The 26,054-nt window shown below is 37.1% G+C and overlaps 1 protein-coding gene across 4 annotated transcripts in view; it reads right to left on the reverse strand.

Annotated features, from left to right (window-relative positions):
- The window catches only part of ST3GAL3 (ST3 beta-galactoside alpha-2,3-sialyltransferase 3), a 234,831-nt gene that overhangs the window by 94,180 nt on the left and 114,597 nt on the right, over positions 1-26,054 (reverse strand). For all 4 annotated transcript variants that reach the window (XM_081946126.1, XM_081946127.1, XM_081946124.1 and 1 more), the window contains one exon: positions 2,725-2,819. In XM_081946126.1, coding sequence (XP_081802252.1) covers positions 2,725-2,819 — 95 coding nt within the window. The remainder of the gene's footprint in view (positions 1-2,724; positions 2,820-26,054) is intronic.

Raw genomic sequence — 26,054 nt, forward strand, 5'->3', positions numbered from 1 at the left:
AAACTGGTATCAATGCAGTGATTCTCTTAACCATGGCAAAAAAGATCATTACATTGGGTTTGACTCACTTAATAACCGCCTTGCTTAGCAACAGAAATTCTGGTCCCAACTGTCGTTATAAGTAGACGACTACCTTTACTTATCTTAAGGAGAAAATTCCTACAGTATCAAAATTATTAAAAGGAAACCTCATGGCTAACATTTGAAGACTGTTTCCTAGGTACTAATTAAGATTCAGGTTTGATATTATTAACATCAAGTTCAGTAATTTCTTATTGGTTGTTGAACTATAGCTGCTGTCCATATTTTTGACCAAGCCATCTTAATGCAAGAAAATCTACACAATAAAGATTTCCAGTATGATATTTTTCATATGTAAGTTTAATAAACACAATTGGCAATGTCTAATTAGCAAACATCCCCATTTTCTGGAACAATCTGGAGCATGGAAAGCAATTAAATACACTTCAATGATGTACATAGCAAAGTACACTGATATATCACAGAGGGCATCATCTCTAGAGAAGGCATCGTGAGTCCATTTTAGAAAATCAGATGAATGGGAGAAACTAAACCAGGAACATAATTTAGGAGAAAACAATAAACACACAATTATCACTAAATAGTCAGAGGTTGAGAAACAACAAATCAAGCATGGGAAATCTCTGTCCTATGAGGGTTTGCATCCAAACCATAAATACTACAGTTGAATGCTCTTCCCATGCCATTCTGGAACACAAGATCAAGGGGCGGAAAAGAAGCTTACACATGAAAAATTACTACATATGTATATGTATTTAAGACTTAGGCTGCTGTATATAATATTAAATTTTAGAAATGTACTAGGGTTTATTTATTTGCTTTTGATGTCCCAAAATGGATGATGAACTTAAGTGGCCTCTTTTTTTCTTGGCACCGACCTCTCCATTAAAAGTCTGATACGGCATGTCATTTTCTATAAAGACTTCTAAAATCTATTTGCAGAAAAAAATATCTAAAATTATTCTGATATAGTAGTTTGAAAATTTTGAAATGTAAAGCTAGCTGACCTACAAGTTGACAGAATTATGCCAATCAATTTTCATCTGAATTTCAAGCAAACACTTGAGGACTCAAAGTCCCAAACATCTGCACAAAATATTTCCCAAGGTATATTCTATATTGTGAATCTCCCTTGATAACAGCCAGATTTTACACTCAGATCACACCTCAGATTTCTGATCTGAATATCTTAACTGAATATCATTCTCTAGAAAGTTGCTCAATCTCCCAGGTGCTCTGATTCTGGCAGCCATCATCACCACCTTTCTCCTGCCCTCCTGTTTCAACCAGTATGAGACTAGTCTTGACTGAAAGCCTTAATGAGGTTTTGATCCCATCAACAAGTCACAATAATTCATCCCCAGTGCCTCCCCTGGGATAAGGAAAAAAGCTGACACAAGAATTTCAAGTGATGTGTGCTCGAGAGTGTGATGCAAGAAGGGTTGCCATTTGCTTCACTCACGCTCTGGTCTGTCAGCACTGTCATTAGACCTACTAGTTTGCTGAGAACAATAATTCTTTCCTCCCACAAGTACAAACTGCTTTAGACTGAATCCTGGCACAAAATTTGGTCCCAAGAGGGCACTATACAAGCCATTCATTTGATTTGCTCCCACTGCTTCAGCTCCCAGCCTTTTCAAGAATAACAGTTTCTGGTTTTCACTGAAGAAAATCCAACATAAAAACCTAGATTAACATAGCTCTACAGTGGTGACACAAACTGACAGCAGCATTTAGAAATACAAAACAAAGACTGCCCAAAGACATCTAGTCATCCTGTACTACAATTCTCCATGCTGGTATTTCTTGGCTAAAATACTCAGCCTGTGAAAATAAAATAACCCACATAGAGATCCATAATCTACACTCTGCAGAAAAGTGATCTTGTAAACCTACTATTAGTGAGTAATCCTGCTTCCATTTGTACTTCCAATCACTTCCACAGTCAATATTTCTTTAAAAAATGTATAGAGGCTATTTGTTAACTTTCTAGGAAGGATGCCTCTCCAATAGAAAGGCAAATGTGCATAAAAAGTGAGGTACCTGCATATCTTGAACACGGTTACAGAATGTGGGCTCATTATATGCAAGGATTTGGGAATAGCAAGCTCATGCCTCAGTGAGTCTCCTTTCAATGCAACAATTAAATATTGTACTATATCAATAATAAAATATTTAACCTCTTATTGAACTTTTACATTTAATAACATTCTACTCTGCTCCCTATTGTGGTATGAAGGCAGATAGAGCTGTGACTGCATTTATCTACTAAACACTGTTTTAAATATCGTGTTTAACAAGGCAGACTTCATGGAGAACCATTCCAGCATTTTTTGTGGAATACTAAAACAAAGGATACTATCACCTGAATTGGTATACTTTGTGTTGAATAATTTCCTATCTTCAAGTTCCTTCCATAAATTACAACTTTTATGGGAGGCAAATTTGTTTCCAATTATGTTATTGTCAACTTCCTTTTTACTCACCTTTCTTAAGTGGCTACAGAACGTTAAAAATATAAAATAGTGCTCTGTTTAGGACAATTTTGTACTACTCTACTCAAAAGAAAGAAATTTAAAATATGCCCAAAAAGGAAAATTCAAATTTGTTTAATATACAAGTCCATACATTCTAAAGGTAATATGTAGAACATAACCATAGTGGATTAACATGTTGTCCTACCTTGTCCTTTAATCCCAAAAGGTGGAAGAAAATCCCGAATCCTTGCCCATTTTCTGAAGGAATCATCCAAAAACATTGGTGCTAGCTTGGAGAATCTATAAATATGAAAAAGAATGCTTTTATAAAAGAAAAGAAAGTGAAAACCAAAGCTTCAAGGAAAAGAAAGAGTTTTACCATCTAAGTGTGGTATCAAGTAAAAAATTCATGCTCTATTCAACATTATCCTGGAAATGAGTACAAGTAAGCATTTTAATATTATTTAGAGCGAATAGGCAATTCAAAGTCTATAATGGTGGTACTCACCTAATCAGGAGCAATACAGAGAATGTATTCACATCATTATATTATAACATAAGTTATTTTAACTGCAATTTGTTGAGCAAGCTATAGTGATCTGGTTCACAGATAATGCTCACAATTGTTCTAAGCTAAGATAAAATTCTATTATCATTTATTATATTTTGTTAGCTGAAATTAAAAGTGCCTAAGAAAGTCTACTGCTTAGAATACAAAGCATTCTTATGTATTAAGCGTATTTACAAGTTTGAATACAAACAAAAGAATGGAGCATATAAAGGTACCCAGCTGTATCAGGACACATTGCAAGGTCAACACCCATCCCTCATCATGCTTCCAAATCTATGTCTATGAGAAGTCCCTGCTTCAACTTTTACTTCTACTATGAAATCCATTGTGTAATCATAAACAAACAACTACCACATTCAACCTCCCATCTGTAGGAATGCTATTTCAAGATTCTGGTTAGGTTTATAACAAGATAATAAATCACATACTTTCAACATAGCAAAATACTATACACATGGAAAATATTAGTATTTTAAAATTTCTGCCAACAGTAGCTGTTTTGGTGTTTACTGAATTTAGAAGGAAAAACACCAACAGTTTCTACTAGAAACTGCACATCAACTGCACTAGCACATCACCACAAAATGACTAAAACAAAACCATACTTTATATAATGTGCCTGGGAAATATTTTCCTCAGGATATAATTGTACAGGGTAAACTTGTTAGCAGTGGTGTGTTCTTCTTCATTCTCTCTTACTCCCACACATGCTCTCTACAGTATCCTGTTGTTGTTGCTCACATCCTTTCATTTCTTCTTTTTATATAAATAAAAATGTGTCAGACTAATTGAAGCTTTTTAAAACAAACTTCAGGGCATGTGCTCCAATCATACTATAGAATACGAATACATGACATTTCCATTGCGCAGACTTTTTAATTTCAGAATTGAGATGTTCTCAACATTTTAGATATTACAGGGATTTCGGTGCTGTGTGACTGCAATGTTTGCTGAAACCCAACAGCTAATATGTAACCGCTCAATTGATGCTCAATGATTGGTCATGGAACCAGTATATTATTCTGCCTACTCACTTACTCCAGTTTCCCTTCCAACCCATGAAAACTAAATGAAGTAACTTAAAAATATTTTACTTGCCACCAAGTTGGTAGAGCATGTCACGATGTTAAAAAGTTTGCTAGGCCTGAACTGCCTAAACTGACACTCAAGAGTTAAACTAAGAAAGCTTTATTGCGCAGGTCATAAAAACAAAAAAAAGGTTCTTATCTGAAAGTGATTTATTGCGCACGCGTTACACATTCCAAAATTCCTCTCTTTCTTTGTTCGGCAGCCAACTTTGGCAAACGTAGTTTTCATTATCAAAATGTAACCAATTAGTTATTTTCTGTTTTATTTTATTATTAAAGTTTGTTTATTAATTAGAATACTTTTAAAGACTTATTTTTCTCAATATCTCAAAAGATATGCAGAAGGGAATCAGCCACGGTCCATCGGTCTCTAACAGGGTGTTTTTTCCCTTGACAACTTGGTAGCAGAGGTTTGGTTGACACCTTGGTAGCAGAGTTTTGGCTTTTTGATGATACCAGCTGAGATGGTTACAATTTATGGCTGTATTTTCCCTTCATGCTATCTAAAGATAACCGACTAAGCCTAATTAGCAATGTCGGAGAAAAAGAAAAAAAAGAAAAAGAAAGATGGGGCGAGCACAGATGAATCAGCTTCCTCTGACAAAGAGGCTCCCTCGGACACAGAGAAGCAAGATCAAAACGTGCTTCAGGAACAGCAAGATTCTTCAGGTGCCGAGCCAGAAATGGGGGAAAGAGTTACAGAAGGCAAGATCTACGGACTGAGGTCAGTAAATGTCCCTCATTATCAAGATACAATTAATGAACGGCAAAAGTCTAAACGGCAACTGCCGGCAGAGTTAAAATCCTCCCACGCAGAAAGCAAATTTTATAACATCTCCCCAGATGAGCAAGAAATGCAAAGCTATCTTGATCAAATAGAACGTTTGGAAAGATATGCTAGGGAGGCGAGAGTGTGTTTTGAAGAGATAAGGCGAAGTAGAAGAAGCTCCCCCACTCCCAAAATGTCTGAGGACGCCATCTTGTCTTCTTCAAAACAACAGCCTAAGACACACCCCACAGAGTTCATTGGTCAATTAGAACAAAGAGACATGTACACGTCACCGAGGTCACGTGGTCCCTTTGAGTCAACCGAGCTTCCGCATACGTATAAAAAGGAGAGGCAGCCAAAAAGTGAAGCTGCACTGCCATCTGCTGGCGGAGAAAAATTATTACAGCAAAAGATTAAGAAATTGGACCAGATTTTCAGAGATATGTCTATGAGTCCTTTAGAAGCCAAAACTTTGTCTCCAAAGGTTAAGTCTTCAACACCCCCTGGCGGCGTTGAATTCTCCCTAGATGGAATAAGGCAAAGCCAGAGGCAAATTCAAGGAAGCCGATTTGATGTTGCCACGCAAAGGCCAATGATGCAACCCCAGCATCCCCTGGTTCAACAACCAGATTTGCAACCAGAGCAACAAATTGTTCCTCAGCAGGTATTCACAGTTACCCCCTTGACTGGTGAGTCCAAATTAAAGGAGTCAGGAGAGAATTATAAAGCCTGGGTCAGTGAAATTGCGCTCTTGCTTCGAAGAGAAGGCACACATTCCATGGTTTTTGATCCTCCCCGTCAACCCTGGACACCTGCAATAAGAAACCTCGAAAACAGAGCTATCACGACTTTACTCATGTCAATGGAAATTGAGATCCAAGGTATCTTTCCACCTGATGCAACTGCCCAAGAAATATGGGCTATTTTGGAAGATTGCTACAGGCCCGTTTCAATTGAATCCTCATGTTTGCTCATGTCTGAGTTCCATGGTTCGAAGTTGAAACCTGGTGAACGAATTGGTGGACATTTGACCAAACTGAAAAGAATGAGAAGTGAATTGAGACAAAATGGCCATGTAATCGATGATATCCAAATGATTAGCATCATCATTAACTCATTGAATTATGAATGGAAAGATGCTGTTGCAAAGATTAACTACGTGCCTATTGCTCAACGCACAGTTAACCACGTTTGCAGATTTTTAGTGGAAGACGAAGCTATCAGGTTAGCTACCCCACATCTGCAACGGCCTCCAGCACCAAAGGCTCCAGCCAGACGTCCCTTCCGAGGAAGAGGCTACGCTCCAAGGATGCCAAAATGCTACACCTGCAACCGTGTGGGACATGACACCCGGGATTGTCCCCAACGAGTTCCAGCTCCCGCCACGTACCAGCCCAGAGGAACAGATTCCAGAGGCAGAGGTAGAGGCGGAAGACAAGGTCGTCGTGGTCCAAGGCGTGATCCACAAGCTCCGCTTGCAACACTGGCCATAACCAACGTTCCACAACCTGATCCAAAGTTCGACAGACGTCTTTTGTGGACTTTAGATAGTGGAGCAGCTGTGCACGTTACCCATAGAAGGGAACTTTTCACAGAGATGGGCGAACCAGAGCCCGAGTATCGAGAACTGTATTCCTTCACCAACCACACTTGCAAGGTTATGGGAAAAGGAACTGTTTACATTGAAGAGCTCGATACACACATCCCTGATGTTTATTACATACCTTCAGCAACCAGTAATTTGCTTAGTCAAAGTCACTTGTCTAGAGAGTTAAAGTTCCAGGTTCACCACCTCGAAAAAGCAAGTTACTTAGTTAAAGATGGTGATATTGTTGCTGAAACCATGCTGATTGGTGGTGTTTATTACTTAAAGCCAAAGCCTAAAGGGCAAGCACAGGCAAGTATGCAAACTCCAAAAAGGCACAACGCAGACCCAGAGAGAGTTGTCCCAGAGAGAGAAAGCGTTACTGTGCCAAAGGCTCCTAAAGCCAACAAACAAAGAAAACAGAAACAGATTGTTCAGGGCAAGCCCGAGGGTCCTCATGAAACTGTTAATGTTGAGAATTCACTAACTGGTAAACCTTTGCATTCCAGGTGTATTCACAAGTGGCACAGAAGATTGGGGCATGCCAGTTTCCGTGTTCTTAGAAAGATGCCGGAGTTCGCAAAAGGTTTGGATCTAAAGGGGTGTAAGGTGTTTTTGGATTGTGCCGTTTGCAAAAAGGCTAAATCCAAGGCGGCTCCAGTTCCAAAACACGCTACACGCCGGTCAACACGCATTTTTGATTTGGTACACACTGACATAGTGGGTCCTTTCCCACCAACCCTTGGTGGCAGAAAGTATTTTTTAACAATTGTAGATAATCATTCTAGATATGGATTTGTATATCCTATGAGAGAGAAATCTGAGACCTTTCAGATCTTTAAAGACTTTGCAGCATTTGTTTCTACACAATACCAAGTTCGCATCGCCAGAATCCAGAGTGACCGTGGTGCAGAATTCATGTCTCAGCGTTTCCAGGACTGGATGCGTAAGAATGGAATTCTTCATCAGACATCTGCTCCATATACACCGGCTCATAACGGAGTCGTAGAAAGAAGACAAGGGGTTCTACAAACCATGATGCGTTGTCTTCTAGAAGATGCCAATCTCAGTATCGCATACTGGGGTGAAGCAATCAAATATGCAAATTACATTGTCAACCGTACTTGGAGCAGTGTAATCAATCAAACTCCTTTCTACATGCTGTATGGCTACAAGCCTAATCTCAAGAACCTCCACATTTTTGGTTCATATGCTATGGTGAACACTCCTATAACTCAAGGACCAAAGAGACTGAGATTTATGGGTATTGATGATAATTCAAAATGGTACAAATTCATTGATACTAAACATGTGATTGTCATTTCACAATCTGCTAATTTTGAGGAAGACATTGACTGGTCCAGGATTCATTCCAATGATCCTGAAGTTTATTTTCCTAGAGATGGTGTTCCAGATGCCACGCAGCCTGATGACAATTCGCAGGCAGATGTTCCTTCTACCAGTTCTTCACAACCTGATGTTCCGTCTTCGCAACCCGCGGATGCTGATGCTAGCGATGAACATGAGGACGAGGATGATGATGAAGAAGAAGAAGAAGACTGGTCTGTTGTTCCTAGACGCTCCAAGAGGGCCACAAAAGGAATCCCTCCACAACGTTATTCATGGCAACTGACAAAATCACCAGTACCTTTGATTTGCAACGTTACTCTTCCTCCAGAGACATTCACACAAATCAAACAGCTTCCTGATTCAGAACAAGACAAATGGTATGATGCAATGCAGGATGAAATGGACAGTTTGAAGAAACTTAATGTATTCACACCTGCAAAACCTCCAGCAAACAAGAAAGTCATTGGCACCCGATGGGTCTACAGAATCAAGAAGAAACCGAATGGTGAGTCCTTATACAAAGCCAGACTGGTAGCTCAGGGTTTCGCTCAACGTTATCCTGAGGACTACACAAACACTTACTCACCAACAGTCAGAACTGAAAGTGTAAAAATTGCCTTAACCACTGCAACTATTCTTGGTTTAGAAGTTTTCCAATTTGATGTGGACACAGCTTATCTACATGCAGACCTAGATGAAGAGATCTACGTGAGAAGCCCTCCAGGATTCCGAAAGCAAGAAGGGGATACCTGGTTCCTGAACAAAAGTCTTTATGGTCTGAAACAGTCAGGTTTAATGTGGTATTTATGTCTTACTGACAAACTAAATTCAATGGGCTTTATTAAGTCCGAAACTGATGAATGCGTGTTCACAAAAAGATCTAACAATGCATATGAGATAATTCTTGTTTATGTTGATGATATTGTTTATATTGGTCCAAATAAGAAAATGAGTGAGATTTTTGCTAAAAGTTTGCAGAGATACTTCACACTAAAATCTTTAGGACACATTAGCACTTATTTAGGTGTTCAAATTGAAAAGACACAGAAGGGGTTTAGTCTTTCACAAGAGGAGAAAATTGACCACATTCTACATCATTGCAACATGAAAGATGCTAGCACAACAAAGACACCCATGCAAACAGATTTTCACAACTTAACACATGAACTAAGTCCTGAGTTCGAGGATCAAACACTTTATCGTTCAGTCATTGGTTCACTATTATACATTAGTAGTTGGACCAGACCTGACATCGCACTTAGTGTTAATCTTTTATCACGACACGTAGGTAAGGCAACACAATTTCATTGGTCATGCATTAAGAAGTTGTTGAAATACCTGAAACACACTAAACATATGAAGTTATTGCTAGAACCAACACACACTGATCAACCAAAGTTGATTTGTTTTGCCGACGCCGACTGGGCGAGCGACAAGAAGTCACGCAAAAGCACTTCTGGTTACATGATGTTCCTAAATGGTTGTCCTGTTTACTGGCAAGTGAGAAAACAGAGTTTTGTTTCATGTTCATCTACTGAAGCTGAATATGCTTGTGTTTCAGATGCTTGTAATTCTCTAACGTGGTTTGATGCTTTGATCACAGATATCTGGACACGTCCGATTCGACCAATCACCGTGATGGAAGATAATGTATCTGTTGTTTATATTTCTGAGTCACATTTCACAGGTTCTAGGTCCAGACACATTGACATTCGTTATCAAAACACAAAGCAATTAGTTAAGCAAGGTTTTGTTAAATTGCAATATGTTTCTACACATGATCAGATTGCAGACATGCTTAACAAACCACTTGCCGCAAATCAACACGAGTATCTGCGAAAGAAGATGTGCCTTAATTGATGATTTGATGACGTCAGCCCAGACTAGCAAAAGAAGGGGTGTCACGATGTTAAAAAGTTTGCTAGGCCTGAACTGCCTAAACTGACACTCAAGAGTTAAACTAAGAAAGCTTTATTGCGCAGGTCATAAAAACAAAAAAAAGGTTCTTATCTGAAAGTGATTTATTGCGCACGCGTTACACATTCCAAAATTCCTCTCTTTCTTTGTTCGGCAGCCAACTTTGGCAAACGTAGTTTTCATTATCAAAATGTAACCAATTAGTTATTTTCTGTTTTATTTTATTATTAAAGTTTGTTTATTAATTAGAATACTTTTAAAGACTTATTTTTCTCAATATCTCAAAAGATATGCAGAAGGGAATCAGCCACGGTCCATCGGTCTCTAACAGGGTGTTTTTTCCCCTGACAGAGCAAACCTGTATTTTGGCCCCATTTACCCAGAAGTGCTGCTCTGTGATTAGATCAGGACTGCAACATGCAAACTTCTAGAGGAAAATACAGCCCATGCAATTATACTGCTTACTGTTAATAATTTGAATTTAATAATTTGAATTTATTAGCCGCTCCCTTTCCAAGTAGGACTCGGGGCGGCGTACAATGGAGCATATAAAACATAGAAGATGTATCAAAACACATAAACGTACATACATACAAAACACACATACACGGAGGAGGTAACAGGTAGTTCAGGAAAAAAAAAACTTTGAAACAACAGAACAAAGAGGGTGTGGCAAAGCCCAATGGCAAGGCTAGGAAGTTCCAGGTCTAGGGATGTCCTAAGAAAGAAACCTGGTCAGAAGTGTCTAATTTTCCACAATGTTAAATACCCATTTCAAAGTAATATGTAATGCTAAATCATTAATAGAACAGCAGGATAACTAACTCTGTGCAAAGTTCAAATTGTTGGAAATCCCAAGCATTCTTCTGGAAAAGTTAGTTCCGATGCAGATGACAACAGCACTGGTGAAGACGATATATCTATTCTTGCTCATATATGTTAATATTTAAAATAGCATTTTCTGATTGACAGAAAATAATAATTAATGATCAGTATGCCTGCATGAGAAAAAGGATTCCCCTCACTATTTGCCTCCCGACAGCTGTCTCAAGCTTTCCCATCTTAAATCTTACATCAATAATATTAAAGAACCTGAATAGAAAGTTATATTATGCCAGTATGCACCTCTCCCCACTCTTTTTTTACACTAGGCATATATTTACAGCATCTTCTCCAAGAGTCACATTTTTCTATTACATTATTTATCTGTATTAATCAAATCTATATGACTGCCCATTTATCCAACAAGAGTGAACATAAATTATAAAACATCAATAACTGTAAAACACACACAATAACCCTTAGAAATGTATAATAATCTTATTGACAAAATATAGTATATCTACAGTAATAAGTAAGTTCTCACTGGAACTACAGCAATGTTTATTATTATGGGAACAAATTTTCCCTATGTTCAAATCAAGAAATAGACCATGAATAGTATGTGAGGACTTCAGGCCACACCTTGAGAAGCATTGATCTAAAAGACAGAATGATCAGAAGGGAAAAAATTATTTTTGAATTCCTAAAATAATATATGGACACAGTAAACGTGCTCCCATTGTTTAAGTTAATCAGCAACAGATAAAACAGTGGGAAATTAGGGAATTTAAAAATATAACATAAAAAGAGCTTTAAAAATCAATAACATTTATTGTATCTGAATGGTTGCCTAAAGCTGTTTTATCTAAAATGTTAAACTGAGTTATAAAAAAGGAAAAACAGAAGGGAGAAGATAAAAATACAATGCGTGAGACTGGCAAACATATGTACAGAACAAATCTGAATCTTTAATATAATCTCCAAAGTTAAGCAACAAAATGAATCCATCTCAAAACATATTCAGGATGAGATTGATTTTTATCAAAACAATCACAACAGCAAGAGAGTTATCAGTAAAATGGCTGTTGAGGAATAGATAAACATAGCGAGCAGTTATTGACAGCACACTCAGGAAATATTATGTGGAATGTGAAAGAAAAAGATTAATTATGAAAGGGGCTAATATTATGTTATACTTTTCAAGGAGAAAAATAGATCCTTAATGTTTTGTTAAATCTATTTATTCAATAGAAATATCTTTCATTTCACTAAAAAGCTTTTTAATCAGTTTTTATTAAACAAATCTCATTATTATTGTTACTAATGCATTTTGTCTGTGAGTCAGGTGAGTTGTTTTTCTTTTTTTCCATGTTCTACTCTAATCCATTTCTTTTTCTATGCTGGTCTATTCCTCAAGGATAATGATGTAGGCTGCCTTAATTCTAAAATTGCTAATATCTAGAAGCAGTTTGTCTAGCAACTCTAATATTAGGCCCACAATCAACAGAGGATGGATTATTATAAGCAAATCTTTAATAGCCCTAATTGCCTACTAGTCCTTTCAAAGTGAAAAGCTATTTACTGTTTTGAACAGAACACTGGATTTTTTTCTTTTGCAATGTAGGTTTGTGGCCTGACATCAGTGATAATATCTGAGCAAACCATCAACGTTTAGCCAAATAATGAGAATCATTCATGTTCTTTATTTCTCTGACGATTAAGAAGGAAAAAATGTTCCACAAATGCCTGGCTTGAAAGACCTGAAAGCATATTGAAATTTTAGAATAATAATAATAATAATAATAATAATAATAATAATAATAATAAGAAGAAGAAGAAGAAGAAGAAGAAGAAGAAGAAGAAGAAGAAGAAGAAGAAGAAGAAGAAGAAGAAGAAGAAGAAGAAGAAGAAGAAGAAGAAGAAGAAGAAGAAGAAACACAGCACAATGTTTTTTTCTTTCTACTACAGAAATGAGCCTCTATTTGCAGGGGCTTTTTCTTTGTAAATGGCTCCTGAAAGCTGCTAAGAAACAACACTTTAAAATTATTTATGAGAAGAAAAAACAGTTGTTTGGTCTGATCAGATCCAAATAACATATTGTACATTTTATCGTGTGAGTGTGAGTAGCACTGGATAATGTCAGCTGGGTTAATTACAACGCTTGTTTTTCAGAGATTTATGGTTACAAAGGAGAAATATCCTTTGGACCTCAGTTTGACCCAAAAGCTATTTCTGTTTAGACTTTAATGTGGGAGTCAGTTCTCTCTGCCAAGTGCCAAAGTAATTGAGTGTTTAACCACATCCTTGCCCTGGATTTATCCACAACAAGGGAGAAGCACACCATTTCACTGTTTAATTTGCAGCCACAAAGTAGCTAAATATCCTTACGTACAAGCATGCATATTCAGCAAGCTACTTCCTTCAGAGGTAAGCAAAGTTAGACAAAACACAAAAAAGGGATAAGAAATAGTAAACCAAAGAAATTAGGGCCTGAAAAAATAAAATGAAAAATAAAGCTAAATCTGCAATATTTCAACTTCATTTACTATATCACTTATTTTTACCATATCCATTCATTGTGATTTTCTTTTTAAGCTTCTCACTCTCTTTTGAGGCTATCATCATCTTCACCCAGCCATGACTTTCTTGATCCTCCCCTTCCCTTCAACCAATTCACATTGCCTTCCTATATTTGTTTTGCAATTCTCTTTATATGAATGAATCATGAATACTTCATTTTCACTCATCATCCACTGTTGTATTCAATCTACATTGATTTCAACACCCATACATTTCTTCTTGTTTTACCACACACAATTAAGCACCCCATTTCCACTGCATCCAATTTAATTTGTTTCTCCTGGATATCCAACCCTCACTATCATAAAGCAAGCAGAAGCATGCTCTTATACACAACCATTTTTGTTTGTTACAACAAATATTCATTTTTCACAATAGACCAAATGCTACATTCTACCTCTTTCCATTGTTCTTGTTGCATCCATAGAATGGATCTAACATACCCTGCAAATCATTTAAATCTTCACCTAACATGGCGCCAACTGTAAACCAATCATATATATATAATCACATCCCCAAACAACATACCTTCAAACATTTCTCAATAAACACTTTATTGAGTGTTTTTTGATACATTGATCAATGAACACTTCAAACTATTAAGGGAATATTATATAACCGTGTCTTCTTCCCTGCTACATTTGAATCTGTGGTGGGTTTCCATTTTTTTTACTATTGGTTCACTCGTGCGTGCACAGAAGCGTCCGGGCAGGTGGGCGGAGCCTCCCACCACCACCACTATCATTTTGCCTGATCCAGGCCAAACTGGCAGAAACCCACCTCTGATTTGAATCATTCTGTTACATACCATTCTTACTGCATTCAACAAACAATTCCATATTTGCACCCAACATTCCATACTTCGAGCTATTCAATTTATCATACAACTTTTTAGCATCAATACATGTATGCTGCTTCTTTCTCTCATTGTTTTGAAAAGTAAAAATCTGATCTGTACATATATATTTGTATAACTGGATCTATGTTTATTTCAAATCAAATCTTGACATCATCATTTCTTTCAGTGTTATCTTTGATGTGTAATATATTTTTTGAAAAGGGGATGAACTGGAAACTGCTGTAAAAGGTTGTACCAAAAGCCACTTGGAGCAAAAGAATGCACAGAAATGCAGGCAATCTTTCCAGTTGTTAACTATCAAAGGAAAGATTTTTTTCTCAAAATATCCTGGTATCAAAAGCCTATCCTTCTGGCAGGCAGGAGAAGTCCTTCACTGGTACTGTTTACACTCTCTTGGAGTTGTGCTTGGCTCTTACTCTTACACTCTTAGAAAATTCAAGGTACCTTCAAGGGGAACCCTATATAGAACATGCTACAACAATATAATATCAAGTTATTAGAATGTGGATCATTATAGGCAGTTCATTCTGGTACTGGAGTCGCTCTATCAGTAAGATGTAAAAAAGATGTGGAGACTCTAGAAAGAGCACAGAGAAGAGCAACAAAGATGATTAGGGGATTGGAGGATAAAACATGACGAATGGTTGCAGGAACTGGGTATGTTTAGATTAATGAAAAGAAGGACTAGGAGAGACATGATAGCAGTGTTCCAATTTCTCAGGGGTTACCAAAGAGAAGAGGGAGTCAAACTATTCTCCAAAGCACCTGAGGGTAGAACAAGAAGCAATGAGTGGAAACTAATCAAGAAGAAAAACAACCTAAAACTGAACAACTTGCCTCTAGAAGTTGTGAATGCTCCAACACTGAAAATTTTTAAGAAGATGTTGGATAACCATTTGTCTGAAATACCTAGGGATTAGAAGACCTCCCAGGTCCCTTCCAACTCTGTTTTTCTATTCTATTCTAAGATGGGTGGCATAAAAAATTAATTTAAACAAAAAAATCTGTTGTTTTATGTGAAGTTGAAATTTGAAAAAGTCTTGAAGGGTAAAACACAACAACAATCAGAGGAAACCTTTCTTTTGCATATCACTCTAATTCCAGATGGCATGAAACAATATTGAGAGTCATAATAGAATTTTACTTCTGGTCAACGGGCTATGTTTGTTCCTTTGTGAACTAGATAAAGTGTAATTAAAGAAGGGGCTCGTTCTGCTCAGCTTTATTATTTCAAATATAGCCATGTAGCCCTTGTTTATAGCTTGTACACTATGTACTTGAATTCTTCCCCAAAACAACAGAAACCAAGTCATTATTGGAAAATAGCTATACTAATGACCCCTGTCGCCATTAGGCAGGAAACTATTGCAGATAACACTCTTCTGTTACACTTAACAGGGATTCCATTTGCATTGCGTGAACCAAAGTCTACTGATGTTAATTTTATGACATGCCTTTTCCACTTTAAACTCAACCTATAAAAATGGACATCAAGCAAAAAAGAAATACTGATTCTTTTCTGAATATACTGAATCCATACCAACAGTTTTCTGCATTTTAGTGATAACTTATGAACAAGGAACCGCACCAGGCTACCCATGTATAGCAGTCCAAAACTCCAAAATTATCAACAAATCAACGTGTTTTATAACCATGCTGATTTACATTAGTAAATTCTGTTGACTGCTGACACAACAGGACCTCATTCACAAGAACCTGCAGTAGAACTCACCCTTCCCAGTACAAAAAAATCTCCATAAATGAACCAAGCACCAAGCTGAATATCTTCTGTACAGGGTGGGCTTCAAAAATTTCAGCAACGGGTTCTCTGTCCAGTTGCTGAGTGGGCATGGCCATGGTGGGCGTGGCCTAGTTAGCCTCCTGCACCATGGCGGGGGGGGCTTTTTGCCTTCCCCAGGCTCCAGAGGCTTTCCTCGACCCTCGGGAAGGGTGAAAACTCCCTCCCCCGGGCTCTGGAGACCCTCCGAAGGCCAGAAACTTCCAGGAGGCCTGTTTTTTCCATTCCCTGAGCCTCCACATGGGTCCTGCACTTACCTCGCATCCGAAACGGGCTGCATGGAGACTCCTGGGAGGAGAGGGGCGAGAAGGGAGGGGAAGGATGGGTGGGGCCAGCCAGGGGTGGGATTTGGATGTTCTCCGAACCGGCCATAATGTTAGCTATGAGTTCTCCCAAACCCGGGCGAACCCATAGTAGCCCACCCTTGCTTCTGTAGTGCTGCAGTAGATTCTATATCTTTTATATATATTTTTCTGAACTGACTCCATTTTAGGGACAGCCAGGAAAGTGATTGTGTATGCTAGCTGAGAAAACAATCCACAATTCCTTGCAATATTGTGGAAGTTGCTAGAACACATGCTAGCTTATGGATTTTGATCATATCATAACAATGTGAATTACTGTATTTTCTGTTAGTGAATAGGAATCAAGTGCGAAAAAAGTCAGAAGCTTAAACAAAAATATGCAAGCACATGCAAGTACACACAGACAGACAAATAGACACACAAACACAGGCAAAAACATTCATATGCATGCTTTTGGAGATATGTGCTTCATTAGAAACTAAAAGATATTCCTTGCAGAAAAATAACTTCAGTTACAAATGTTTTTAATATAACATCAGCCCCTTGCAAGAAGAAAAGTGAGTATGTCAGAAGCACATAATTTTTGTCAGATTCAGAACCAGTATTCAGGAACCAGTATGGAATGGAAGAATTGGAGTACTGCATTCATCTTTGCTGTACCTAACCTTCCTGTGGCTTTTGATACCATCAACCATGATATATTTCTGGCTCAATCCAGAGGTTTGGGGTGAGAAGCACAGAGTTATGCTGTTTCATCTCCTTCTTTCAGGATAGATTCCAGTTGGTGGAAGGGAGTTCTCACCATTGCCTTCTACAGTACAGGGTGCCACAGGATTCAGAGGGGGAAGGCTGCAGTCAAATGTAAATTTCCTTATCATCAGCACTATTTGAAAATTGAGGAAAATTTAAAGAATACTCCAAGAGTAAATATATTTTTCAGGAAAAAAATCTCATTCCAGAACAAGCTATGTTTGTTTGTCTGATTTATTAACACATCTTGCTTAATTTATATTGCAACTTGTTAGTTTTTATCTGGTTTCTTCTTTAATTCAGGCAGCTTTCAGAAACATTGCTACTTACTTGATAAAATATAATAAAAATAATACATCCGATTAACATCTGTGTATTGGTGCCAGATGTTAGGCACAAAGAATCAGGACCATTCATTAGATTGCAGCATAGATTTATTCAAGCCTATAGATAAGAATCTACTCAACTAAGTTCAGTATTAAATTGGCGCTACGTAAGGGCCAATGGAATTCAGGAGGGGTTGGATTTGGACTGTCTGTAATGACTCTAAGCTAATGAAGTGCTTAACTCTGCACCCCAGCTTTACCTGCTCTTCTACACAGATCAAAATTACTAAAATATTCTAAATCAGGTTCATATCTCATTTATACATGTAGTAAAATACCCCATGCTGCCTATGGAAAAGCTTGAAAAAACCAAATCTATCTTCTACATTTCAAAATTCAAAATATTTTTCCTTACTTTGATTGTTCTTCTAACTTTCTCTGTTGAATATAGCCTAATAGTAATCACTATCGCATTAAAACTAGGGCTGCATTAAAAATTCCAATGAACTTGAATGCATTGAAATTAATGAGATTCCAATAGAAAAAAATATTAAACCAGGAGGGAAGAAATACTTACAACCTAAATGTATGTATCAGAGGTGGGTTACTACCGGTTAAGACCAGTTCGACTGAACCGGTAGTAACTTGGCGGCCTGGGTTGCTGGAACCGGCAGTGACCCACACTTGCCACGCCCCCGATTCTCTTGTTTTTTGATTCAGTGCATGCACACAAGCATTTTTAGTACTGAGCAAGTGTGTGCTTGTGCTACGCAACCACGAGCGAACCGGCAGTGGCGGCTGCTGGAACCCACACCTGGTATGTATGTATGTATGTAGGCAGGTAGGTAGTTAGGTAGATAAGTAGGTAGATATCAAATTTATATAGATGCACATCTCATGGAAACTAACTAACTAACAGTAAAAATAGAAAACAGTCATTAAACTTTATATAATAATTATTAAAAATATTTTTAAAACTATGAAAACAAAACTAAAACAAAAAGGAAAATAGGAGAAGGAATATTAATCATAAGGAAGCCACCTCGTTACCCATTTGCTGATGTTCTTTGGCCTACTGGCATAACCAGGTCTTGAGGGAGTTCAGGAATGATGAGGCCGATTGGGAAAAAAGATTCTATAATGCAGGTGCCATGGCAGAAAAAGTCCACTCAGTCTAGGGCATGTCAAATGAAGCTCACTATAGTGAGTTTTTGAACCCTAGAATTTACAACTGAACTGTAGGTTTAACTGATTAGTTCAAAAAGCATTGCAACAAGCAACCCATTTTCTTCTATTATTAGACATGAAAACATACTAATTTATCTTTTCAATGAAATATGGCACAATGATCTGTTTGAAACTTTTCATTTAAATAATTCTTCCGGGGGTGGGGGGAATTGCTCTACAGCATTTTGGAAAAACAAGTGAGATTTCAAGAAGTTTGTTCCTAAGAAATGCCTAATCAACAAATCAAAATTTGATGGCAGAGGGTAATTTTTAAAATAACAATAGCACTTAGACTTATAAATCATTTCATAGTGCTGTACAGCCCTTTCTAAACCATTTACAGTGTCAGCATATTGCCCCCAACAATCTGGGTCCTCATTTTATCAACCTCAGAAGGATAGAAGGCTAAGTCAACCTTGAGCCGGACAGGATCGAATTTCTGGCAGTCAGCAGAATTAGTCTTCAATTCTGCATTCTAGCTACTGCACCACCATGGCCAAATAACCGTATACAGATAGTCCTCAATTTATTATCACAATTCAGACTGGAACATTGGTTGCTAAACAATGCAGTTGTTAAGTGAGTTGTGTGCCTGATTTTATTATGTTTAACATGGTCATTAAATGAATCACTACAGTTAAGTAATGCTTATAGTCGCTAAGTGAATCTGGCTTCCTCCATTGACTCTACTTGTTGTGAGCTGGTGGAGAAGGTTGCAGATGGTGAACACATGATCCTGGGATAATGCAACAATCATAAATCCAAGCCAGTTGTCAAGGACCCAAATTTTGATCATGTGAATGGCAAGGATGCTGCAACAGCTATACATGCAAAGACCAATCATAAGTCACTGTTTTCAGTGGTGTTCTCACTTTGAATGATTGCTAAACAAATGGTTGTAATTTGAGGACTATCTGTAAGAGACTAGATGTGTCCTTCCCACTCAGGGGAAGGTTGAAAAACTGAGTCATGTCCTATTTTAATGATGCATTTGTGCTTTTGAAACAAAGTAGACCTGCTATATTTTATATTTCTATTCTACATGAAGATTCTTAATATGGACAAATTCTGCAGGGAGGCTTATTGTACCGAAAAATGAGCAGGTGAGGGATTAATTACTTAGGTTGTGAGCTTATCTAGATCTTACTAACATGTTTTTCATACTGATCTTTTGTTTGCTTTGCTATTATCTGGATTGGTCTGTGACCATAATAAAGAACATGACTGATTGTTTTAGTTGTTGATAGCAGTGCCATAATGTTTTTAAAAGATCCTTTATTTTGCATTGGAATGGAGGAAAAAGTGGTTCATAGATTTGACTGCACCTAAAGCAAATATTTAAAAGACCTGCATCAAAAGTTGTAATAATTCATTTGCAGTAGATAACTTTTTGAAACATTCCAGAATTCTTATTTGATTAAAAAGGGGGGAAAAAGAAATGGCAAATAGTGGTACTTTAAAGGAATAATTGTAAATCCTCTTCAATAAACAAACATTCTTACATTTTCAAAACAAACCTTGAATAGCGAAAGCGTCGACCATTTCTCTTATTGCAAATAAAAGGTAGTATTTCTCTGGACCTTTCAATGAATTATCAGAAATTTAAAGTACATTCTAAGGCTTTATTATTGATCACTAGTAAACAAATACTTGCCCAATAAATCAAGAAATGCCTTGGTATGTTTATAGTTTTGACTATCATCATAGCAAAGTACTATTAAGCCTTTTTATACCATTCCAAATGTGGCATCTCTTAAACTATGTTAAACTATATTAAATAGTTTAACATGTTTGGTTATTTCCATTGACAATATATATTTCATTAATAACTGCTATGAAATGAATTAAGTAATATGAAAAAATAAGTAAAAAGAGCAATATTCTAGATTTTATGTGTTAAAATTTGTAAAAATTTGAAACCAGATAAAATCAAAATTATTTTAGAATCTAATGTGCATACAAATCTTAACTGGCCACCTGAATTTAATGCCACTTATTCTTAAAGCTTCTGAACATCATAAAATGTTCTTGTGGTCAAGAATTCTTTGGAATACAGGTAGTCCTCATTTAATGATTGTAACCAGAGTCAGAATTTCCATGGCTAAGTGATGCAGTTGTAAAATGCACAAGTGGAAGCCTTCCTTCTCTTCTCACCAATCCATTCCCACCCAAGTTAGATATAGAAAAATGCGTACTGACTGTAACGGCAATCACATGACTTTGCAAAGGCCATAAAGTTGCAAAGTTATTTTTTCAGTATTGTCGGAACTTCAAACAGTGGCTAAACGAGTTGCTAAATAAGTAATTAGTAAGAAAAGACTACCTATCAGAAAGTGGTAAGAGAAACTGCAGTATAAAACATAAAGACTAAACTAGCTTGGTATAATATGATTTGGTATAAAAACTATTATAAGTCCTAAAACTATTGGTAAAAAATCTGCACTACTGATGACAGTGTTGTATCATATACACCAAAGTGTAGAGTTGAGGTCAACATTTGACTTGAGACAGAATCAATAAAGCATTAAGATTTGCTCCCATGTGAATACACACTTAACAAAAAAATAATAAAATAACTAACATTCTACTTGTCACTGGAAATTCCATTTACTATGGTATTCTTTTTCATAATTTCTCAGCTTGATGTGCAAAAGAATTAACTAACCTAACTTTTAAGAAACTACATAAAATAGAAACACAAAAATCAAGAAATCGATAAAGAAAAAATAATATAACAATAAAGAAAAGGAATATTTTAGTTTTGTTGTTAATTTGAGAAAATTATATAACTTTCTTGAGGACAGACCCAATTTGAGCAGATACTTTTCAAGGATATAAAATATATTCTTGGGGATACATTTATACTACAGGTAATCCTTGACATATGACCATTCATTTAGTGACCATTCAAAGTTACAATGACACTGAAAAAAGTTACTTACAACTGGTTCTCACTCTTACAACCGACACAACATCAAAATTCAGGTGCTTGGTAATTGGCATATATTTACGATGGTTGCAGGGTGATCGCCATTTGCGACCTTCCAATCCAGCTTCTGGAATGCAAAGTCAATGGGAGCAGCGGGATTTGTGCATGATTCAATTAACAACTGAAGTTATTCACTTAACAATGATGACATAAAGATCATAAAAGCAGGCAGGACTCACTTAACAACCGCCTTGCTTAACAACAGAAATTCTGGTCTCAATTATGGTCGTATGTCGAGCACTGTCTGTCAGAGGTGGGTTGCTACCACTGGTTCGGGTGAAATCGGGTCACTGAACCGGTAGGGACGGCAGGCTCGCCATGCCCCCAAATTGGTTCTCTGGTCACTGCAACATGTTTTTTTGAATTTGTTAATGTTCTGTGCATGCACAGTCCCATTTAAAGACAACTGCACATGCATACAAATTGTGCGCGCACCAAACTGGCAGTAACATCGGCAGAAACCCGCCCCTGTGGTCTGTATGCATGAACAAAATGTTCTGTGGTCAATGGTTCCATTCAAGGAACTGCCAATTTCAGGTAATCCATATGAGGACAAGAGCAAGCATATTCCAAGCAGATACTTTGGGTGTAGGAAAAAGACAAGAGCACTACAGTGGTGATGGATAAGGAGAGGTAGGAAAGGAAGACACAAGAGGGAGCACACATTAATTGGACAGAACCACACTTGAAGCTTAAGACCCCCAACAACAGCTAATAAGTAGGGAGAAAAAAAGTGCTGGGATAATAGGTGAGTGTGTTAGCCTACAACCTGTGGAAAGAAGGAAAGAGAGGGCCAAAGCAGATTACTCATGTTTCCCTGTCTTTTAACCTCTTCTGGATTTTGTTTCAGCAAGTAAAAGCCAAATATTCTAGGATCCAGAACAAAACGCATGTTGTCTGTCATGCATATTCTCAAATTTTCATTAATTTTTTGAGAAATGTTATCTTGACTTTCAGAATCTGGAAAAGAATCTTAATTAAACAAAGTTTGTTAACAAATAATCCATCTAAGGCAGGGGTGTCAAACTAGCGGCCTGTGGGCCAGATGAGTCACACATAGGTCACGCCCACCCCAGCTCCGCAAAGGAAAAAAGTCACAAAATGTCACGTGACGGCAATGTGACACTGCAAGTTTGACACCCATGATCTAAGACCATTTCCAGTTAAATTTACTGATACACATATTCTAAATTATGATGCATTATGACTCCTATCTTTCTTCTAAAATTTCATATCTACCTAATCATTTATTATCACTTCTAAGTATTTGTTTTCAGCTCCCACTATTTCTTTGTGGTTCACATTTCTATAGCTTACCTCTTTCCAAGTGACTTTCAGAACTATTCATTTTCTACATCTCATTAAAATTGAACTTGTTTATACATATACTTGGTCTACCAAGCTTTTTTCTTAAGACATGCATAGGAATGTAATGTTGTGGCCTGCCAGCGGTCAGCAGAGCTGACAGCAGATTTGGACAGTGAGGAGGCTGGGGAGGAACATGGGCCAGTCCTGGAGACTGGGGAAGGCTCTGATGAAGGCTCTGTGTCGGAGGCAGAGAGGGGGCAGAGCCATATGCCAGTTATCAGCTGCCTTCAGAGTCAGACATCAGTGAGGCAGACGAACAGCTGGAGCCTGTTCACAGGGTGTTCATGCACAGAGTTGCCAGACGAAGGAAACAGCTAAAGAACAGGGGTCGACTTAGGAGCAAAGCCACAGGTGGATGATGAATGGTCCCTCCCAGAGGAAATAAAAGAAGAGCAAAAGGGGAGTGGATTTGCAGGAGACAATTAGTTCGGTTAATTGGTTCGTGACCCTCCAAGACTCCTTGCCAAGTTTTGCAGATATCGACCTGTCAGCTCTCCAAGCCAGATAAGGTCTGTGACTGTAAAGCCGCCCTTGAAAGACTTTGCTGGATGTGAATGAGCAGAATTCACAGTAAATTAATAAAAGCGTTTTTTGTTGGGACAAGGAGTTTGCTTCATGCTGTTGGAAAGCCTAGGCCAGAACACATAATTCCCCCACGCAATTTATTTCCTCTAAGTCTAAACTCTTCAATTTCCAGCCATGTTCCAGACTTCTCTCAATACTTCAGCACCACAACAGCTTTCAGTATTATATTAATACCAACATTCCCCCAACAGACAGGAGTGGCATGCCAGCAGTTCCATCTGCTAACTATGTTGCATTCCAGGAGTTAAAAATAAGCCTAATAGTGGGAATTGCTTAAATCACATTTCCCACTGTGATAACTTTAATATTCTATTTCAGGCATTTGGAGCCAGTTTAAGGCAGTTTGTCAACCAGAAGGAATACTAAAATGGTTATGCCATCATAAGATCTTTTTACTTTCCAAGCCTGGCTATCACTATTACGTCATGGCTGCCGCCAATATAAATATTCAATGATACACCTATAGATCTAAATTTTTCTTTCTTATAACAGAATTACTAGTTTCTCCGTACTTTGATATAAGTAAATCTGGTCTGAATACATCCATTGCGTTCTTGCATAAAAGTGTAGTTTCAGTGCACTGAATAGAAAGAGCTATTTTCCAGGTCCTCGTACAAAGTTGGACAAAGTTTCCTTGGATAAGGAACAAAAATATATCTGGAGCAACATAGGCACTATTTTAATTGGGTTGAAATGAGATGCTACAACTGATGTTCAATGCGGGCAAATAATAGAATAATGCATAATTTGATTTAATCTTGTACTCTAGGTTTTTATGCAACAAGGCAATTGAACTACTACTTGTTGATATACGGCTTCAAATAAATATTTTGATACAGTTCCAAATGGACTGGGTCAAGGGCTACAGAAAAGATAAATAATATGAAAGGGGAAAAAATCTTACTTCTTGATCTGATAGAAGAACACATCCTTTCACAGCTCCAAAGGCCAAAAGATTTCCAAGAAAACATGGAAAACCAAAGGAAAAAAAAACCCAGCCTTTGTTCTTGTTGTTGGGAAGAAGAAATTGGTGCTTTAATACACTCTGAAGTTTGCAGGAATAAATGAAAATTATACTACAACTGCCATAACGAAATACAATGCTTCTTACTTGCTGAGACTAGTTTTTAAAATGAAAAGCAAAGATGTGATGTTTGCAGATCTTAGCAAATTAATAGAGTGATTAAAAAAACAATATTTCACTGGGTTAATTTAAAAAAAAATAACTTCTCCAAATGAGGCGTCTGTGCAACAAAAAGGTAAATGTAATTATAAAATGAAACATACTGGAGCAAAACACATATATGAATCCAAGATAATATTGATTGATTAGTAATTAATTAAAACTGAAATCTTAGTCTCACATGGGTAGTTCAGTGAAAATACTGGTGATAATGATTATTATGATTTATAACGATTATTATGAAAGAGTTTGAAAATAAAATACAAATACAATAAAATGTATCCTATCATTATATTTGAAATATTGTCTAGAATTCTGGTTTGACTGCCTGAAAAGTGATATTAAAGACGAAGTATACAAAAGAAGAACTAAAATAATTAAATGCTGGTGCCAGTACTATACGGGAAGATAATTATATCTGGGAAATATTAGTTTTGATGAAAAGCTTGAAAGGAGAAGTGTACCCATTAAGAAAAGGATCACTTTTTATCATAATTTTGGGATGTATAGTCACCAAATCAAACTGAATGGAGAAAGAGTCATTGTTTCTTTAAAAGATTTTTACTTTTGTGTAGATAGCCTCTTCAGTAATTCTGTTCTAAGGTAATCAATTGCGCTTTCATCATTCTGAGTATATTTTGCCACTTCTCTGAAACTACTAAAAAAACTTCCTCATTTTAAGAAAGGCAACTACTGACCTTCAGGCTTGATTGCCCAGATTGACTAAACAAACAGGTTTCTATTGGTCATATCACAGTTACTAATGTGAATCCATTTTTGAATGTGTTAGGCCTGGCTTTGATTTGATTTGATTTCTATAACAATCCATCTGAATAAGTGACATAATTTTATTTTTACTCTTAACGAGTATTTTAATTTAAAAGTAATATCTTAATAATAATCTCAAGCTTCCTTCCCTCCAGATACATCAGGTTATTTTATCCAACAAAATCAGAATGTCTACAATCACCCTAAGAAATCTACTGGAGTATTTATGTTCTCGCAGGTAGAAATTCTGCCAAGTATTTTATTATCTTGCATACTATGCACCAAAACCTCAGTTCCCAGAATGTTAAATCTGACAAACATTAAACTCTCTCTTTCAATCATTCTGGGAAGACTTCTCCCAACATTTCAGAAGTTTCTAAGAAAGATCCAAGAATTTTTCAAAAGCAAACTAGATTTCATTATGAAGTGGTCATATTTTTAAAGATCAAACATTTCACATGGAAATATGGAATTCATTTCCATGTGAAAAGGACAGTTGGTTATGTGGCTGCATCCTCTTTTTCCTCAGTCAGTGTGGGAACCAACGTTGGTAAGGAAACTGCAGATGATAATGTCCAGCAACTGTCAACAAGCTGGCACACATGCAAATCTTGAACATGGGAAAGAGAATAAAACATGGCAGAACTGGGACTTTGTTACATCTAGTAACAAAGAGATGACTTAATGGAGTAATA

Source organism: Natrix helvetica (assembly GCF_964273705.1).
Source record: "Natrix helvetica genome assembly, chromosome: 3".
Classification (NCBI taxonomy): domain Eukaryota; kingdom Metazoa; phylum Chordata; class Lepidosauria; order Squamata; family Natricidae; genus Natrix; species Natrix helvetica.